Source organism: Hypanus sabinus, chromosome 7, assembly GCF_030144855.1.
Source record: "Hypanus sabinus isolate sHypSab1 chromosome 7, sHypSab1.hap1, whole genome shotgun sequence".
Taxonomy (NCBI): domain Eukaryota; kingdom Metazoa; phylum Chordata; class Chondrichthyes; order Myliobatiformes; family Dasyatidae; genus Hypanus; species Hypanus sabinus.
In genome coordinates this window covers 118,640,262-118,661,483 of record NC_082712.1, presented here as the reverse complement: position 1 = coordinate 118,661,483, position 21,222 = coordinate 118,640,262, and the positions used below count along the sequence as shown (strand labels likewise).

The following is a 21,222-nucleotide window of genomic DNA, read 5'->3' as shown; positions in this document are numbered from 1 at the left end:
TGTGGAAGGTCCATCTCCCATCCCCCCCATCCATCCTCATCACATTCTACAGGGGTTGTATTGAGAGCATCCTGAGCAGCTGCATCACTAACTGGTTCGGAAATTGCACCACCTCAAAATGCAAGACCCTGCAGCGGATGGTGAGGTCAGCTGAGAAGATCTTCGGGGTCTCTCTTACACTACACGCTGCATCTGCAAAGCAAACAGCATTATGAAGGACCCCACGCACCCCTCATACAAACTCTTCTCCCTCCTGCCATCTGGGAAAAGGCACCGAAGCACGACCAGACTATGTAACAGTTTCTTCCCCCAAGCTATCAGACTCCTCAATACCCAGAGCCTGGACTGACACCTTACTGCCCTATTGTCCTGTTTATTATTTATTGTAATGCCTGCACTGTTTTGTGCACTTTATGCAATCCTGGGTAGGTCCGTGGTCTAGTGTAGTGTTTTTTCTGCGTTGCTTTTTATGTAGTTCAGTGGAGTTTTTGTACTGTGTCATGTAACACCATGGTCCTGAAAAATGTTGTCTCGTTTTTACTATGTACGGTACCAGCAGTTATGGTCGAAATGACAATAAAAAGTGACTTGACTTGACTTGACTCAAGGCCTGGTGGTCCAGAAACTGAACAAGTAATATTTTCAGCCTGTGCTATGGGGACCATGTGTACTTCAAGCTCATGCAACACAGCTGAGAAACAAAAAGAGAAGCTAATAATGGCCAGCTGAGATTTGTCATCAGTTATGAAGACAATGGCCTGCCAATTATCTGAGAACATCAACACTTGATTGACACCAACGTGTCCCCAAATATGTGGGGTTATACTCATAATTTAGGGAGGATGTAGAATAGTCATCATGTTGAGTCATTATCAGAAAAGTCCAGAGATAATGATGCAGCCCTACTTGAATTTTACTTTGAACTTAATTAATTTACAGTAAATTGTGGTTGTTATAGACAATGATTGACATTATGACCTGCATGCCATCCTGAAGCAGAACAAATTACTGAGGGCACTGAAATTTGAAAATCATACTTCATTTTTTTCCCTGAAATTAGATAACCAGAAGCAGATAAGTGGTCAAAAGAGGCCACAAATGATGGTTTATACTGTGTCCTGCATTTTCCATAGTCCTGAGAATCTACATCAAAAGCATACAAGTCTTGCATCAATGATGGAAGGAGAATAAGATACCTCCCAAACAGCTTATCTGTTCCGTCAGGCACTTACACCAGAACATAAATCTGAGAGTATTACATTGGCCTGATCAGCCTTCTCAGAAACAAAATAAGTCATGCTTCTCTCCAAGGAACTGCCTCCGAGATAATATTGTTATCTTTTAACCCAAGTAAAGATAGATAATAACAGAAAAGGAAATTCTGGTTTATTGTTATTTATCATCTGGAAAGGCACAATATCACAGCTAGCAGTCTAGTTACCTCACTCCAATGACCTGGGGTCAATCCTGACCTCTAGTGCTCTGGGTGTGGTGTTTGCACGTTCTCCCTGGAGCTACATGGGGCACCCCTTGGAGCTGCAGTTCTTTCCTACCAAACAAATGTGGCTTGTTGATGGCTACCTAGTCTGCAGTGGAGCATAAGAATCTGGGGGAGGGGGGGTTCTGTGTGGATAATAAATTGGGACTCGTACAGTATTAGTGTAGATGGGTGCTCGGAGATCAGCGTGGCCCATTTCCATACTGTAGCAGTCAATAACTTTATTAAATCCCCAGGTTAGACCACTGAGCAGCTGGAAATAAATCCCGATAGTCTTAGTGGAGATAAAGTGGATTCCAGCTAATTGGGACACATCGGGGGCAGTACATTCTGTCCTAATTAAGCAGCTGGCCCAATTAGCTGGTTTCATGGAAATAGTTCAAAAAGATATAAAAAAAGAGGAACTACCATTTAATGGAGTAACAAATTATATATTTAAATAAAATACAGAACAAGTTAGAGCATTACCAAGACTACTACAGTACTATAAAACAGTGTTTTAGTTCCTGTGTACATTCCTTGTTCTTTTGGTGTCAGTGCAGATGTCTAGTGCTGAATCAGTGAACCCGATCACAAAAACAAGATCACACGAGTCTGCGATTGAAGATTAAAAAAGCAGTGCTTCGCAGCAGTTTTCAGAGTTTGAACTGCACCAAATCAGTGACCGGGATTCATTAACAAGGGTGAATGAAAATAAGGCTGGGGCTAGTAGAGCAGCCATTGTGTGAGTGGGGAGGCTTTGGCTTTGGCTCATCAGGCTTAGGCGAGGTCAGGGTTGGGCGAGGTAAGTATCTGGTAAGTTTATTCTTCTTCAGTCCTCGTCTGAAATGGCTCCAGGGGCTGTGTTGTGTGCTTTGTGTGAGATGTGGGAATTCTGGGAGACCTACAGCCTCCCAGGTAGCCATATCTGCACGAGGTGCACCAAGCTGCAGCTCCTGAGAGAACATGTTAAGGAACTAGAGCTGCATCTTGATGACCTTTGGCTCTGGTGGCAGAAAGTGATAGGTAAGATCTACAAGGAAGTAGTCTCCCCTAGCTTGCAGGAGGCAAGTATCTAGGTGACTGTCAGGAGAGAAAAAGGAAATGGGCAGCCGGTATAGAGTGTCCCTATGGCCATTGCCCTCAATAATAAGTATGCTGCTTTGAGATGACCTACTGGGGGGAACCACAGCAATTGGGTCTCTGGCACAGAGTCTGGCATTGTGGCTTGGAAGAGAAGAGAAGTAAAGAGAACTGTAGTGATGATAGGAGATTACATAGTTATCGGAATTGAGACGAGATTCTGTGGACACGATACAGACACCCAGATGATATGTTGCCTCCATGGTGCCAAGGTCAAGAATGTCTTGGATCAGGTCCACAGCATTCTGAAGGGAGAGGGTGAGCAGCCAGAGGTCTTGGTACATATGGGCAACAATGACATAGGTAGGAAAGGTGAGGAGGTCCTGAAGAGAGTTTTTAGGGAGCTAGGTAGAAAGCTGAAACGCAGGACCTCCAGGGTAGTAATCTTTATGTTGCTGCCTGTGCTACATGCCAGTGAGGATAAGAGCAGGAGCATTTGGCTGATAAATATGTGGCTGAGGAACTGTGCAGGGGGCAGGAGTTCAGATTTCTGGATCATTGGGATCTCTTCTGGGGAAGGTATGATCTGCACAAGAGGGACAGATTACACCTGAACCTGAGTTGGACCAATATCCTTGTGAGCAGGTTTGCTAGAGCTGTTTGGGAGGGTTTAAACTAATTTGGCATGGGGATAGGAACTGGAGTGATAGAGCTGAGGATGGGGTTTTAGGTTTACAAACAGAGGCAGTGAATAGTGAGACTATTAGCAAGGACAGGCTGATGATCGGGCAAAATTGCAGTCAACAGGATGATCTGCGATTTAAAAGGGGGTCAAAATCAGAAAGGGTGATGAATACAAGTCTGAAGATGTTATATTTGAATGCACGCAGTATACGGAATAAGGTAGATGAACTTGTAGCATTGTTACAGATCGGCATGAATGACGTTGTGGGCATCACTGAATTGTGGCTGAAAGATTATAGCTGGGAACTTAACAACCAAGGATACACATTGTATAGAAGGGACAGGCATGTAGCTAGAAGGGGTGGGGTGGCTCTGTTGATAAAAATGAGATCAAATCCTTAGAAAGAGGTGACATAGGATGAGAAGGAATAGAATTGCTGTGGGTAGAGTTAAGAAACTTCCAGATTAAAAAGGCCTTGATGGGAGTTATATACAGACTTCCGTACAGTAGCAAAGAGTTGCGGTACAAATTAGAATGGGCAATGTTACGATGGTCATAGGGATTTCAATAAACTGGTAGATTGTGAAAATCAGGTTGCTGCTGGATCCCAAGAAGCGGAATTTGTAGAATGCCTTTGAGATGGCTTTTTAGAGCAGCTCATGGTTGAGCCCAGTAGGGGATCAGTTGTGATCAGCTATTCTGGATTGGGTGTTGTGCAAAGAACCAGAATTGATTAGAGAGCTTAAGTAAAAGAACCCCAAGGAGAAAGTGATCATAATAGGATGAAATTCACCCTGAAATTTGAGAAGGAGAAGCAAAAGTCAGATGTATCAGTATTACAGTGGAGTCAAGGGAATTACAGAGGCATGAGAGAGGAGTTGGCCAGAATTGTTTGGAAAAGAACAGTGGCAGGGATGATGGCAGAGCAGCAATGGCCGGAATTTCTGGAAGCAATTCCAAAGGCACAGGATATACGTAATTATATCCCAAAGAGGAAGAAGTATTCTAAAGATGAGGCCACACAACCACGGCTAGCAAGAGAAGTCAAAACCAACATGAAAGCCAAAGCGAGGGCAAAATTTACTGAGAAGTTAGAGGATTGGGAAGCTTTTAAAAACCAACAGCAGGCAACTAAAAACGTCATAAAGAGACAGCAGATGGAATACAAAGGTAAGCTAGCCAATAGTATTAAAGATAATACCAAAAGTTTCTTCAGATATTGTTACAAGAATCACCCCCTGTAATAATGAGGCACAGAGAATCTGTATATACCGACAAGTAACTTGTATTATTTCAACTAAAAAAGCAGGTGGGTTCACACTCTTATCTACTTGTGTGCTCCCTACTAGAACCCCTGATGCTCCGTGAACAGTCAATGAAGAGAAAAGGATATCACCCGGGAAAGGAGTCTACGCTGGCCAGCCGTTGCTCGTGGTCCCGATCTCCACATGTCCGTGGGGTCCTCTGTACCCACGATGGTTGGTCTTTGGCTGCTGGAGAGTTATCGCCCCTGTGCATTTGTAGCTTCTGAGTCTTATACTGTTCCTCATTGATTGAACCATTGGATCTCCATCCCATTGGCTTAAGGTCACCTGACCTACCTGGGTCACCTTCTTACTGGTCATTGTACAGGGCTACAGCCAACATTGTTTCATGGCCATGCCCATGCCAGCCTTTACACTTTGACTGGTCCAAACCAGTTAAATGAGGCAACCCAGACAGAGTCTAACGGAATTACCGATTGCAGGTCTGGCATTTTACATAACAAATAGCTACTCCACTGAGAATGGTCTCAGGTATATTGCTTGATTAGATTGTCCCAGAGTCAGGAATCAGTTCAGAGTCCACACCCTTTACGTAACAAATGGCTACTTGTTTGAGAATGGTCTCCGGTTTAGCAGATCATTACCTGAAGCTTCCTTTGTCCACATTCAGTTGCTCTGATTAGATTAACCAAGAGCAAGAAACTGTTCAGAGTCCACAAAATGGAGGCGAAACAAAAACAACTGGCTTGTCTGCTTCCCCTGTCCTTGATCAGACTGAAGTTTCTTCTGGCCAACAATATATAATGAGTAAAAGAGAGGTGAGAGTAGATATTGGACCTCTGGAAAATGATTCTGGAGAGGTAGTAATAGGGGACAAGGAAATGGCAGACGAACTGAATATGTATTTTGCATTAGCCCTCACTGTGAAAGACATGAGCAGTATAACGGAAGTTCAAGAGTTTCACGGGGCAGTAGTGAGTGAAATAGCCATTCTTAGAGAGAAGGTGCTTGGGAAACTGAAAGGTCTGAAAGTAGATTAGCCTGCTGGGCCAGATAGACTAAGCCTCAGGTTCTGAAGGAGATGACTGATGAGATTATGGAGGCTTTCGTAATGACCTTTCAAGAATCAATTGATTCTGGCATGGTTATAGAGGAATGGAAAATTGCAAATGTGACTCCACTCTTCAAAAAAAGAGAGAGGCAGAAGAAGGGAAACTATAGGCCAGTTAGTCTGACTTCAGTGATTGGCAAGATGTTGGAGTTGATTGTTAAAGATGTGGTTTCAGGATACTTGGAGGTATATGATAAAACAGGACAAAGTCAGCATGGTTTCCTTAAGGGAAATTCTTGCCTGACGAATCTGTTGGAGTTCTTTGAAGAAATAACAAGCAGGATAAACAAAAGAGAATTGGTACATGTTGTGTACATGGATTTTCAGAAGGCCTTTGACAGCATGGCATTGAAGAATATGGTGACAGAGAGTGAAGAAGTAACATAAAGACCGTGACACAGAGGAGCAGAATTAGGCCATCTGGATTATCAAGTGTGCTCCACCATTTCATCATTGCTGATCCATTTCCTTCACAACCCCATTCCCCTGCCTTCTCCCAGCAGCCTATCATGCCCTGACTTATCATGACCTGCACTTTAATTACACTCAATGACCTGGCCTCCACAGCCACCTATGGCAATGAATTCCACAGATTCACCATCCTCTGACTGAAGAAATTTCTCTTCATTTTAGTTCTAAATGGAGGTCCCTCTATTCTGATGTTGTGCCCTCTGGTCCTAGACTCTCCCATTATAGGATACATTCTCTCCACATCCACTATATCTAGGCATTTCAACATTGGAGAGGTTTATATGAAGTCACCCCTTGTTCTTCTAATTTCCAGCAAGTACAGGCCCAGAGCCATCTAATGCTCCTCATTTGATAAGCCTTTCATTCCCAGAATAATTTCTGTGAACCTCCTTTGAACCCTCTCCAATGTCAGCACATCTTTTCTTGGATAAGGGGCCCCAAACTGCTTACAATACTTGACATGACACCTCACCAGTGTCTTATAAATCCTCAGCCTTACATTCTGGTCCTCTCAAAATGAATGCTAACATTGCGTTTTCCCTCCTCACCACTGACTCAATCTGCAAGTTAACCTTTAGGGAATCCTGCATGAGATCCCTTTGCATTTTGGATTTATGAATTTTTTCCTTATTTAGAAAATAGTCTATGCTTTTGTTCCTCCTACCAATGTGTATGACCATACACTTCTCAACACTGTATTCCATCAGCCACTTCTTTGCCCATTCTCCTAATCTGTCTAAATACTTCTGCAGTCTCCCTGCTTCCTCAATGTAACTATCCTCGGATTTTTCAACTTCTCAAGCACCTTGTCCTTCGTAATAGCAATGACACTCACTCCTGGCACCTGACATTGTTGCATATCTGGCATCCTGCTAGTGTCTACCACTGTGAAGGACGATGCAAAATACGTCTTAAGTTCATCTGCTATTTCTTTGTCCCCCATTACTACCTCATGTCATTTCCAGTGGTCCAATATCCACTCCTGTCTCTCTTACTTTTCATATATCTGAAAAGCTTTTTAATTATTGGTTAGCTTACCTTCATATTTCATTTTTTCTCTCTTTATGACATTTTTACTTGCCTTCGATTGGTTTTTAAAAGCATCGCAGTCCTCTACCTTCCCATTAGTTTTTGCTACATTGTCTTTGCCTTTCCTTGTCAGCCACGGTTACCTCGTCCTCCCCTTTGGAATACTTCTTCATCTTTGGGATGTACATAGTAGTGGAAAAATTGATCAGCTTCAATTTTCTGAGCTTCAACATCTCAGAGGATCCATCCCAGTCCAACACATTGATACAATCATGAAAAGGACATACCAACACCTCAGCTTGGTTAGGAGGTTTGATGTGTCAGCAAATTTCTGTCGATGTGCAGTGGAGGGCATTCTGACTGGCTGCATCACTGTCTGTTATGGAGGCTCTGATGCATAGGATCACAAAAGACTGTAAAGGATAGTAGAGTTAGCCAGCTCCATCATGGGCTCTACCTCTCCAAGCATTGAGAACATCTTCACGCAAAGGTTCCTTACGAATGCAGCATCCATCCCAAAGGACCCTCAACCATCAAGGACATGCCAACTTCTTGTTACTATTATCAGGAAGGAGGTACAGGAGCCTGAAAAACCACATTCAGTGATTCAGACACATCTTCTCCTCTGCTGTCAGATTCCTGAATGGTCTATGAATCCATGAGCACTACTTGGTTATTCTTTTTTTTTCATTATTTGTAATTTACAGTATTTAATATCACACACAAAGCAGCAAATTACACATCATATAAGACAGGGATAATAAACCTGTTTCTGATTGTGACCTTCTGTTCAATACATGCATAAAATGCATTGAGTTCACTGGGTGGAGATGCATTATTGCCAATGTTCCCACTTGATTTCATTTTGTACTTGTCGTAATCAATGGCTGACTAGTTGGTCTAGTATTATCTCTTAGCATCCCTAACGACTTTGCAAACAATATCCCTAGATTTTCTACGTTGATCAGGGTGGGTCACCCAGTTTGAATTCCTCAGAGTGCAAGAGATTCTGCAGATGCTGGAGCTCCAGAGTATTGAGAATGCTCTCTGTAGTGATTAGATCCAGAGATGGAGAGCATTCTAACTGGATCCATCACTGTCTGGTATTGGGGGTGGGGGGGAGGGAGCACTGCACAGGATCAGAAAAAGCAGCAGAAAGTTGCAAGCTCCACCAGCTCCATCATGCATCCTCTACATCCAGGACACCTTCAAACGGTGATGCCTTCAAACGGCAACATAACCCAAGACACACCCTCTTCTCATTGCTACCATCAAGGAGGGAGTACAGGAGCCTGAAGCTCATTGTTTCAGGAACAGCTTCTTCCCCTCTGCTATCAGATTTCTGAATGGACATTGAACCAATGAACACTGCCTTAGTATTTGTTCCCTCTCTTTTTGCACTACTTATTGAATTTACTTTTATTTATACTTTTATATCATAATTTATAGTTTTTATTGCTGTGCATTTCAATACAGTGCTGCTGCAAAGCACCAAACTACACAATGTATGTTAGTGATATTAATTCTGACTCTGACACATGCAAAAAGTGCTGGAAGAGCTCAGCAGGTCAGACAGCATCCATGGGAAGTTCAAAATTGAGTAAATTTATTATCAAGGTACATACTGTATATGTCACTGTATACCGTCCTGAGAATCATTTTCTTGCGGGAATTCATAGTAAATTGAAAGCAGCACAATAGAATCAATGAGGAACCACACATAACAGAGAGAAACAATGTGCAAAAGACAACAAACCTTTCAAACACAAAAATAAAATAATACTAAATAAATAAGCAATAACTATCAAGAACATGACTTGTAGTATCATTAAAAATGAGTCCATAGGTTGTGGAATCAGATCAGTGATGGGGTGAGTGAAGTTGAGGGATAACAACTCTTCCTGAACATGGTGGGGTGGGACATGAGGCTTCTAAATGTCCCTCCTGATGGCAGCAATGAGAAAAGAGCATGGCCTGGATGGTGAAGGTCCAAGATGATGTAAGCCACTTTCCCACGACGGTGCTCCTTGTAAATGTGTTCAACTGTGGGGAGGGTTTACCCATGATGAAATGGGTTGTATCCGCTACTTTTCGTACTTTTTTCCATTCCACACCAGGCCATGATACAACTGGTCAGTAAACTCTCCACCGTACATGCATGGCAGCTTGTCAAGGTTTTAGATGACATGCTGAATACCTGCAAACTCTATGAGAGTAGGAAAGTAAGGAAAGGAATAGAGTCGATGTTTCAGGTTGAGGCCCTTCATCAGGACTGGAAAGAACGGAGGACAAAACTGGAATAAAAAGGTGGTTGAGGGAAAGGAATGCAAGCGGGAAGATGATAGGTGAAGCCATGTGAGTGGGGGTGGGGTTGAAGTGAGAACCTGAAAGATGTCAAATGGACTGAAGTAGAAGCAACCTGATGAGAGGAGAGTGGACTGATGGAGAAAGGGAGGTGATAGACAGGTATTGAGAAGGGAAGGAGTAAAAGGAGAGTAGAATGGGGAATGTAAGAAGAAAGGGGGATAGGGGAGTAATTACTGAAACATAGAGAAATTGATATTTATGCTGTCAAGTTTGAGGCTACCCAGACAGAATATGAAGTGTTGCTCCTCCAACCTAAGAGTGGCCTAATCTTGTCAGAATGGGAAGGGGATTGGACCCAAAATGGTTGGCCACTGGGAGAGCCTAGTTGTTGGGGATGAACGAATGATGCTCGACAACACAGTCCCCAAATTTACGTTGAGTATCGCCTATGTAGAGGAGGCCACACCAGGAGCACCGGAAACAGCAGGCCTGCAGGTGAAGTCTTGCCTCACCTGGAAGGAAGGAGGTGAATGGGCATGTGTGGCACTTCTCCCGCTGCAGGGTTAAGTGCTAAGAAGAAGATCGATGGGGAGGAATGAAGGGAATCACAGAGGGAGCAATCCCTGTGAGTGAGGGGTAGGTAAAGATATGTATGGTGGTAGGATACCATTGAAAATGGCAGAAGATGTGGAGAATGATGGGCTGGAACTTCAGGCTCATGGGATGCTTTGAAATCAACACCATTGTCACATCAGAGCAAATTCTATTGGTGACTTCTGCAACAAGGCATTTGATAAGGTACCCCATGCAAGGCTTTTTAAGAAAGTAAGGAGGCATGGGATCCAAGGGGACCTTGCTTTGTGGATCCAGAACTGGTTTGCCCACAGAAGGCATAGAATGGTTGTAGACAGATCGTATTCTGCATTGAGGTCGGTGACCAATGGTGTGCCTCAGGGTTCTGCTTGAGGACCCCTACTCTCCGTGATTTTTATAAATGACCTGGATGAGGAGGTGGAGGGATGAGTTAGTAAATTTGCTGATGACACAAAGGTTGGGGGTGTTGTGGATAGTGTGGAGGGATGTCAGAGATTAGAGCAGGACACTGATAGGATGCAAAACTGGGCTGAGAAGTGATAGATGGAGTTCAACCCTGGTAGGCGTCATGTGGTTCATTTTGATAGGTTAAATATGATGGCAGAATATAGCATTAATGGCAAGAGTCTTGGCAGTGTGGACAATCAGAGGGATCTTGGGGTCCAAGTCTGTGGTTTAGAAGGTATAGAGTGCATTGGCCTTAATCAATCATGTGATTGCGTTTAGGAGCTGAGAGGTAATGTTGTAGCCATGTAGGACCCTAGTCAGACCCCACTTGGAGTACTGTGCTCAGTTCTGGTCGCCTCACTGCAGGAAGGATATGGAAACCATAGAAAGGGTGCAGAGGAGATTAACAAGGATGTTGCCTAGATTGGGGAGCATGCCTTATGAGAATAGGTTGAGTGAACTAGGCCTTTTTTCCACGGAGCAACAGAGGATCAGAGGTGAACTGATAGAAATGTATAAGGTGATGAGAGGCATTGATCATGTGGATAGTCAAAGGCTTTTTCCCAGGGCTGAAATGGCTAGCACGAGAGGGCACAGTTTTAAGGTGCTTGGAAATGCACCTTAAAACACAGGAGATGTCATGGGTATGCTTTTTTACACAGAGAGTGGTGAGAGCGTGGAATGAGCTGCCAGCGATGGTGGTGGAGCAGGATGCTATAGGGTCTTTTAAGAGACTCCTAGACAGGTACATGGAGCTGAGAAAATAAAGGGCTATGGTAACCCTAGGTAATTTCTCAGGTCAAGACATTTTCAGCACAGCTTTGTGGACCGAAGGGCCTGTATTGTGCTGTAGGTTTTCTATGTTTCTAACAGACTAACCAATAATAACACAGGCTGATTTGTATTCTTCAGGAGTATGCAATTAGCCCTGTGTCTTCTGTTTGAGTCTGCTTCCCTGTTTGTGTCTCAAACAGTTTTTATGTCATATTTATGCATACTAATTTTGAAGTTGAATCATCAAATATGTATCATGTGAAATTGGATGTTCCTATTATGTATTCCAATTGCCTTCACACACAGGCCTGCCAAGCACATGTAAGTGCATGATTTGAGGTTACATTATGAGATGACAATGTTTGATTTTATACCTCAAATTAAATCCACTGGGCATAAAAAACATGCACCTTAATTTAAACTTGAATAAAAGTGAACTAACTTCACCAGGGCCACGCCAACTATATATGTCCAGTCGCTGTACATTTCTGTCCCCCATCAGGAAGGCCCTAAAGCTCTCCACTTCATTCTGGACAACAGACATAACCAGTTCCCCTCCACTACCACCCTCCTCCATCTGCCAGAGCTGATTCTCACCCTCAACAATTTCTCTTTCGGCTCCTCTCACTTTGTCCATGGATTCCAGCATCGTCCCCAGCTATGACTCCCTTTTCACTTTTCATGCAAAGTCCATGTTCTATGCTTTCACAGGTGATGCTCCTCAACTCTTTCTGTGCTACATTGGAACTGCTTCATGCACCCATTCATGCTCATCAGTTTCATCAACTTTTTTCCAACTTCCACCCTGCCCTCAAATTTATTTGGTCCATGGTGGCGACCCATTTCCTGACGCATCCGAACCGACTCACAATTAGATAGCCTACGGGGGTTTGCGAGCACAGAGCTTTGGAGCCTCTGCGCCATGGGGGGCCGGTTGAGGGAGGCTTAAAAGTGAGGCTGAAGTTTTAGAATAAAGTTTTTTCCTTCGACTGCAGTTACCGACTCCGTGTCGTAATTTTAGCGCTGCGTGTAGCACACCGCTACACCATCTCTGATATCTCTTTCCCCTTTCTCAATCTCTCTGTCTCCGTTTCTGGACACAAACTATCTTACTGATACTTTCTATGAACCTTCTGACTTTCGCAGCGAACTTGACTATACTTCTTCCCACTCTGTCACTTGTAAAAATGCTACTGTCTTTTTTCAGTTCGACCGTCTCTACCACATCTGTTCAGGATGAGTTTTTCCACTCTGCATACATGAGATCTCCTTCAAAGAATATGGCTTCCCTTCCACTACCATTGATGCGGCCCTCACTGGCACCTACTCCATTTCCTGCACATCTGGCCTCACCCCATCCTCCTGCTGCCTTAACAAGATTGTGAATCCCCTCATCCTCAGCTACCAGCCCACGAGAATCTGTATCCAGCACATCACTCCCTGTAATTTTCACTATCTACGACAATATCCTAATTCTAAGCACATCTTTCCCTCCGCCCTCCATTCTCCAATTTCCACAGGAATCACTCCCTATGTGACTCCCTTGCCCACACTGATCTCCCTCCTGGCACTTATCCCTGCAAATGGGACAAATGCAATACGTGCCCAACGCCTCCTCCTTCTGCGCAATTCAGGATCCCTAACAGTCCTTCTAGTGAGGCGACACTTCACTTGCGAATCTACTGCTGTATCCAGTGCTCCCTTTGTGGCCTCCTAAATGCTGGTGAGACCCAACGTAGACTGAGAGACTGTTTCATCAAGCACGCTCACTCCATCTGCCACAAAAACCAGGATATCCCTTGTATTCCACCTGGTCAGCCCCAACATCATGGCATGAACATTGATTTCTCTTACTTCCATCTATTTCTCCCCACTCACCTTCTCTCTTTTCCCATTTCCCATTCTGGTTTCCCTCTCACCCTTTCTCTTTTCCTCACCTGCCGATTGCCTCATTCTGATATCCCTTCTCTTCCTTCCATGGTCGACATTCCCTTTCTGTCAGATTCCTTCTTCTTCAAACCCTTACGGCTCCGTTGCCTTCCACTCTATTAAGCTCATCTACACGGAGCACTGTCGCAGGAAGGAGCATCCATCATCGGGGACCCCCACCGCCTAGTTTGTCCTCTCTTCTTGCTGCTGCCAACAGGAAGAAGGTACAGGAGCCTCAGGACTCTCACTACCAGGATCAGGAACAGTTATTACCCCACAATGGCCTGTTTCTGTGCTGTAATGTTCTATGGTTCTAATCGTCATGCTCTTGGACCAATGGGGATAACTACATTCAACTTCACTTGCCCCATCACTGAACTGTTCCCACAACCTATGCACTCACTTTTAAAGACTCTTCACTTCGTGTTCTTGATATTTATTGCATATTATTATTGTTATTATTATTTTGCCCTTTTACTTGTACAGTTTGCACATTGGTTGTTTGTCCATCCTGTTGGATAAGGTCTTTCATTGATTCTATTATGGCTCCTGGATTTGCTGAGTCCGCCTGCCAGAGAGCAAGTCTCAAGGTTGTATATGGTGACGTGTATGTACTTCAATAATAAATTTATTTTGAATTTTTAACTTTGAACCTCTTCCACCTATCACCAGATTCTTACTTCATTCCCCTCTCACCCCCCCCCCACACACCTTCCTTCCCCCTCACCTGGTTTCACCTATCACCTGCCAGCTTGTACTCCTTCCCCTCTCCCATCTTCTTAAACTGACCTCTTCCTCCTTCCTTTTCAGTCCTGGTGAATGGTCTCAGTCTGAACCACTGACTGTTTATTTCTCTTTATAGATGTTGCCTGACATTCTGCAGACTCTCTTGTGTTTATCCTGGTAAATCTTTCCTGCATTCTTTCCAGCTTAACAGTGTTGGTCTTTTAGCAGAATGACCAAAGTTGAACACAATATTAGCCTCACTAATGTCTTCTTGTGTAGCTGCAACGTGTCATACCAGATTTGTTACTCTATGCCCTGACTGATGAAGGCCAACATACCAAAAGCTTTTTCTCCTGACTACCTATGACACCATTTTCAGGGAAGCATTTTCAAGGTAGCCCTTGGTCCTTCTGATCTTCAACACACCCAGATCCATATTATTCATGGTGAAAGTCCTACCCTGTTTGGACTTGTCAAAATGCCACACTTGAACTCAATATGCAAGTCTTTAGCCCACTTACCCAGCTGATCAAGATCCCTCTGTAATTCTTGATATCCATCTGAAATGTCTACAGCCTCATCTACTATAGTGTCATCTGTAAACTTACTAACTATGCCTTGTACATTCTTATCCAAATCATTGATAGAGATGACAAAAGCAAAGGGTCTAGTCCCAACCGTTGAGGCACGCCATTAGACACTAGCCTCCATTGCTCCTCTGCTTCTTGTCATCAAACCAGTTAGCTGGTTCTCCCAGGATCCTATGCAATCTATCTTTCTATAACAGCCTACCAAGCAGAATCTTATGGAGTCAGTAACACAGCATGAAAACAGGCCTTTCAGTCAAGTGACAACAGCATCTAACCTGCTAGTCCCAGTTGCACAAGTAACCCTCTAAACCATGCAGCTATCCAAATGCCCTTTAAATGTTGCCCTTCACCCTCACAGGAACACGCAGACCTTCTTCTCCCATTATCTCACTTTTTAAAATCTCCTCTTGACCACAAACAACTTCTCCAGTCAACTTTTGCTGTAGTGTCAATATTTGTCTTGTCTTAGGGAAAATACGTCAAGAGAAGTGTCCTTTTCCGAGGGCAAATTGGAAAATTCATCAGCATTTCCACAATTAATTGTCCTCTTGAAGTTGATCTTGTAATTGTGTCCTTCAGAAACAGAGCCCATCTCTGCATTTGTGCTGCAGTTAGTGGAACACCCTTCTGTGGATTGAAAATGGATATTAGAGGTTGATGATCAGTAACAAGGGTAAACTCTCTCCCATACAGGTACTGGTTGAAACGCTTTACACCCCAAACTAGACTCAAGGCCTCTCCCCAATCTGTGTGTAATTTTTCTCTGCAGTGGTAAGGGAACATGATTCTAAGGTAATAGAGTGTTCACTTCCATCACTCATAATACGTAATATAACTGTACCTATACCATAAGGTGAGGCATCACAGGAACGCTTCACTTGGTGATGTGGATCATCATCTGTGAGTACCCTGTCTGGTGTCACCATTTCCTTTGACTTTTAGAAAGCCATCTCACGCTGCTTTGACCATTGCCATTTCTTGCCGATCTGTAGTAATGAGTTCAAGGATGGAGCACAGTAGCCAGGTTTGGCAGGAACATGCTATAGTAATTGGCAAATCCTAAAAAGGACCTCACCTGTGGCACATCCACCACTGCCTGAATTTTCTCAGCACATTTATGTAAACCTTGTGCGTCAATGGTGTGACCACAGTAAGTGATGAATGTGCATTACACTCTGAGCCATAATCTTCTCAGCTTTTTAACATTACCTTGAGACTTTGGAGATATTCCTTGACATACTCACCAGTATCAATAACAGGTTTTGTAAAACATGGGTTTGGCATTTTCACTTAACATTATCTTATCCTTGATATATTTGAGTGTTCTAATGCCATCCTTAAACACCACAATAGCGTCATCCAGTACTTTTTAAAATTCAATTTCAGTTGACTCTATTGCAAGGGATGTGGTATGCAAAAGATGGATGGATTTTCAATCAAGTTGTAGTAGTCTCAGCCAATCACGTCCATTTTCCTATGCCACTCAGGGCTATCTCTCCCGTCTGAGGTCCGAACTCTAGCACTTTACGGCTAATCAATGACAGCTCAGCCCCTGTGTCTCTCCAGATCCGTACTGGAACTTGTGGGCCTCCCTCCTTCACAGACACAGTTCCTTCAGAACTAAACGTCTCACGCCCCTCCTGTACTCCATCTACCGGGGGCCCTCTCGTCGATTTTCTGATCGACGCAATACAGCCTATAGGGATAGCTGCATTCCCTTTTTCTGGCTCCCTCCTCAGAGCGGGGCATTTAGATGAAATATGTCCCACCTTTCCACAATTAAAACACGTCAAACCAGGAAATCTCCTGACTCCTTGCCTCTCATCCTCAATTTTCCCGCTAGCTCCAGGCTGAATTTCTCCCTTCACCGCAGGCTTTCCCTACTGTTCCCACGGTCTCTCGGGTAACTTTTTGTCAAGGAAAACTTTGTCTTGTGGGTTAGGGCATATTCATCTGCGAACCTAGCAAATTCTGAGAGGGACTTATTTGGCCTCTCATTCAAATACATCCGGATCTTCCCCGGAACACAACCTTTAAATTCCTCAATCAAAATTAACTCCCTGAGACGCCCATAATCCTCGTCCACTCTTTCTGCGGTGCACCAACGGTCCAAGAGCACACCCTTCTCATGGGCCAACTCGGTATACATTTGATTCCACCCTTTCCGTAAAATTTCTGAACTTTTGTCTATATGCTTCCAGTACCAGCTCGTAACCCCGGAGAATGGCCGCCTTTACTTGGTCATATTTCTCTTCCCCTTCCCCCTCCATGGACAACGCCGCATATGCCCGCTGGGCCTTCCCTCTTAACACACTTTGTAACAACGCCACCCACTGCTCTCTGGGCCACTTCTGATTCACTGCCACCTTTTCAAAAAGCAAGAAATAACTATCAACATCCGTCTCCTCGAACACGGGTACTAACCTCAACGCCCAACTGACATCAAACTGCTCCTCTCAGTCCGACCCCTGATTTTGTTGCTCTTGCCTTAACCTTTCCATCTCCAAGTCATGTTTCCTCTGTCTCTCAGCCTCCTTCTCCTTCGTGGCCCTTTCCTTCTCCTTCTCAGCTGCTTCCAGCTCTTTTAACTGAAGTTCATGCTCTCTTTCTTTCTCGGCCCTCTCTCTCTCGGCCCTTTCCTTCTCTATTTCCAGCTGTTTTAACTTAATTTCATGTTCCCACCTTAATTTCTCCAACTCTAACTGAGCCGCCCCACTAGCTGGTATCTTTTCAGGGATATTTTCCAATACCTCAGCTGCAAACACGTCCTTCTCAATGTAATACTGAATTATGGCCCTTCGCACCTCCCGCTTTTTCATTGACGACCTCACCTCTGCGAGGTTTAACCCCTTCGCCAAATGTACCAAGTCTGATTTGATGGCCGCCTCTAGAGTCGGGTTTCCTATAAATTCATCCACATCCATCTTTGCTGGTTTCCCGTCTGGCTACCTGCGTACCAGATCCAAGTTTGGACTTACAATCCCGATTCACTGGCCCTCCAATTTGGTATCAAATCACGAGACGAGATCCCCAAGTTGTTACGTACCCCGTAACTAGGTCACTTACCAGCAAAGATAGAGAGGTCAGTTGAAGTCTGATGGTACTATTTTTTAAAGTCTTTATTTATAAAGGGGCAAAAAAATAAGATTAATACAAACATTCAGATAACATACGTCGTCACTACTCAATCTAAAAGCGCGGGTCTAATAATAACCGTCAATAAGAAACAGCTCGATCGTTTGTCTAGGGCAGGGGTCAGCAACCTTTACCACTGAAAGAGCCACTTGGACCCGTTTCCCACAGAAAAGAAAACACTGGGAGCCGCAAAACCCGTTTGACATTTAAAATGAAATAACACTGCATACAACGTTTTTTTTGCCTTTATGCTATGTATAAACAAACTATAATGTGTTGCATTTATGAAATTGATGAACTCCTGCAGAGAAAACGAAATTACATTTCTGCATGCAACAAAAACATTTTGAACTCCGAAAAAAAGACGTTGGGTTGAAAGTTACTTTTAAGTAAAATACTCAATGTCTATTTGAGTCCTTCTTGTATTTATGAAAAACGCCGAACTTAAATTTTCCGCCAGCAGCAAACCAAAAATAACATCAGCCAGCTGTCAGCCTGAAAAATAAAAGGACTATTTCACTGAACAATGAAAAAATATGAATATACATAAAATAATAGGCAATTAAAATATTTATCATACTTGGTTAATGGGATTTCTGCTCCTGGACCTCAGCGCACAGCGTCTGCACATCAGGGCTGTATGACGTCACCTTCATCTTTACACAGGATCCCAAGCTGTCATCTGTGAGGCGTGCGCGATGTTTGTTTTTAATAAAGTTCATGTTGGAGAACACCTGCTCACATACATATGTGGATCCAAAGATCGACAGGACTCCAAGCGCATACTTTTTCATGTTTACATAAATGTCGGGCACAGCATTCCATGTTTCAAACACAAGTTGGTCCGGATTTGGAAGGTTTTCAATATCACTCCATTTGTGATTCTGAGCAAGAACGGCCTTCTGACGGGCAACATCTTCAAGGTCTGCTGTCAAGCGTCTAAACTTGGACACCCATATGTCTTTGTCGGCTATGTCGGCCAGTTCCATCTCAAGATCAGGTTGACTCACACCTGCCAATGCAGTCGTATTCAGTAGGGAAGGATCGATGCTTAAGGGAGTGACCGGGAAGGATAATGTGTTTTTTTCCTCTCTGAACTCACAGAAGCGTTTCCCAAACAATGTTTGCATTGCGATGATTGCAGAATGTAAATACTCCGAAATTATCATGTCGTGACCTTGTTTGAACTCTCTCAAATTGGGGAAGTGAGACAAAGTGCCTTTCTGTAAATCTCTGGCAAGCACTGTCAACTTGCGCTCGAATGCCAAGACATCCTCCAACATGTGCAGGGCTGTGCGTCCTTTCCCCTGAAGAGCTGTGTTCAGCGTGTTCAGGTGCGCTGTCATGTCTACCATGAAGTGTAGCTTTTCCAGCCACCCTGGCTGTTCCAGCTCAGGAAAGTTGAGCCCTTTGCTGCCCAGGAAAGTTTTCACTTCTTCCAGACACGCGACAAAGCGTTTCAGCACCTCCCCTTTGGACAGCCACCGGACTTTGTTGTGCAGCAGGAGATCAGAATATGCGCTTTCCATCTCGTCCAGTAACAAACGGAATTGACGGTGATTTAAACTTTTTGCCATTATTTTATTGACAATCTGAATGACAACATCCATTACTTCTGTGCATTCCGGAGGAAATGTTTGAGCGCACAGTGCCTCTTGGTGCAAGATGCAGTGAAAAGTCAGCAGCTTTCTGTCCAGCGACTTCTGCAGTAAAGCCACAAATCCCTTGTGCGTTCCCGTCATATTCGGAGCCCCATCAGTAGCTACTGACACCAGATGGGTGGTCTTTATTCCTTTGGCTCTTAAACAATTCAAGACAGCCTCACAGATGTCCTCCCCCCGTGTTTGGTCTTTTAGAGGTATCAACTCAATCAGTTCTTCCTGTGGCCCGGCAGAGTTTACATACCGGCAGAACAACGCTATTTGTTCAATATCGCCTTTGTCTTTAGACTCGTCACAGGCAATCGAGTAGGCCACAGCTGAATTGATGTCTTTAATTTGCTGTCTTGTGATGTCTTCTGCCATTTTTATGGTTCTGTCTTTGACAGTCTTTGCAGAGAGGGGCATATCCCTGATTTTCTGCACAATTTCACTCTTGTTTTTAAAGTCCGTGAATAGATGTTCTGAAATCTTAATGAAAGATTCTTTTATATATTCACCATCTGTAAACTGCTTCCCGTGCCTGACTATTTCCTGAGCGGCAATATAACTGGCGTATGTCGTTGATTTTCCTGACTTCATCCATTTCTGGAAATGATTTTTGCTCAGATCAACCTTCCGCATCAGTTCCGAAACGGCTTTTTTTCTCTCATCTCCATCCGGATATTTTTGAGCAAAGGCTGCGTGTTTACTCTGGAAATGCCTTGCGACATTTGACTTTTTGTTGTTTGCTAGTTTCTCATTGCATATTAAGCATACCGGTAAACCAGTCTCGTCAACAGTGAAAGCAAATGAATCTGTCCACGTATCATTAAACGTTCTGTTTTCTTCAGTCACTTTTCTTTTTTTAGAATTCTCCATAGTTGGCTTACCTTGGATCGAAAAATTAAAGAAATCGCGCACTGGCGGGTGTCAGGTATTGGCAGTGGTGACGTATATTAATAGCGATAAAAACACGTTGCAGCGGTGTGTTCAGGCAGTCAGTAAACTGCAGTCGAATAACTTTATTCGAACTAAACAGCCTTGCTTCTAAGCCTCCCTCAACCCAGCCCCCATGGACGCAGATGCTGCAAAAGACACGTACTCACAAACCCCCGTAGGCAATCTCCCTTAGCCGGAATGCTGGCTAATTGAGAGCCGTTTCGGATGTGTCAGAAAATGTGTCGCCACACTTACATTGTACAAGATCACCATAATCTTCAAATTTAGAATTACATTTCAAAAGCTAACAAACTAACATAAAATACATTTTAATTAAATACTGACCAATTATTTCCCAAAGCCACAGGGAGCCGCAGCACAGAGGTGAAAGAGCCACAAATGGCTCGGGAGCCGCAGGTTGCCGACCCCCGGTCTAGGGGGATAATATATTGTCCGATGGAAATATAAAAGTCACTTAGTTCCTGCAGGCTTCAGCCTTTGGGGACCGCTGGGTTTTCACTTGTTGGGGAGAGAGAGATTTGTGAGAAAAGAAACTTGCCCGGGTCTTTTATGAAGCAAATCCGTTGAATCGGGAAAATTGGTTCCCCGTTGTTAGTTCAAGAACATCGGTTCTGTGGTACCGGCCACCGGCTCCCAAGCGAAAGGGAAACCGAACGCACGTGGCTTCCTTCCAATGGTTTCCCGCTATTACGGGATCGTTAGCATTTCTTCTGGTGCGTCTGAAGGGGTTGTTCCCCCAGATCCTCTTTTATACTTCCTCACGGGGTCTCAGATGTCAATCAGGTTAGGATGATGCAATCTCTCTCTCTCAACCAGCCCACTTTGCCCGAGGGCTTGCACGTAGCCTAGTCCCCAATCCACAAACGTGACCTCCAGGAGACAATGGTCAATGTCGCGTTAATTTGCGTCACCAGGGAACAAGGCATCCGGCACGTCTCTCTCTCCCATTTCCTGGGTCTACTGACCCCCCCACTAGTGCTCTTGTGATTCTCACAAAGG

The 21,222-nt window shown here is 44.0% G+C and overlaps 1 protein-coding gene across 1 annotated transcript; it reads right to left on the bottom strand.

The window, feature by feature from the left end:
• Positions 1–17,773: 17,773 nt before the first annotated feature.
• Positions 17,774–20,535, bottom strand: LOC132396386 (general transcription factor II-I repeat domain-containing protein 2-like). The gene is made up of 2 exons (XM_059973912.1): positions 18,204–20,535; positions 17,774–18,118 (listed from the first exon to the last, which is right to left on the bottom strand). The coding sequence occupies exon 1, from the start codon at positions 20,140–20,142 to the stop codon at positions 18,208–18,210; it is 1,935 nt and encodes a 644-aa protein (XP_059829895.1). The 5' UTR covers positions 20,143–20,535; the 3' UTR covers positions 17,774–18,118; positions 18,204–18,207.
• Positions 20,536–21,222: the final 687 nt, after the last annotated feature.

Bases quoted from the DNA above. Each gene is read 5' to 3' on its own strand.
- LOC132396386 (XM_059973912.1), bottom strand. From the start codon at position 20,142: ATGGAGAATTCTAAAAAAAGAAAAGTGACTGAAGAAAACAGAACGTTT.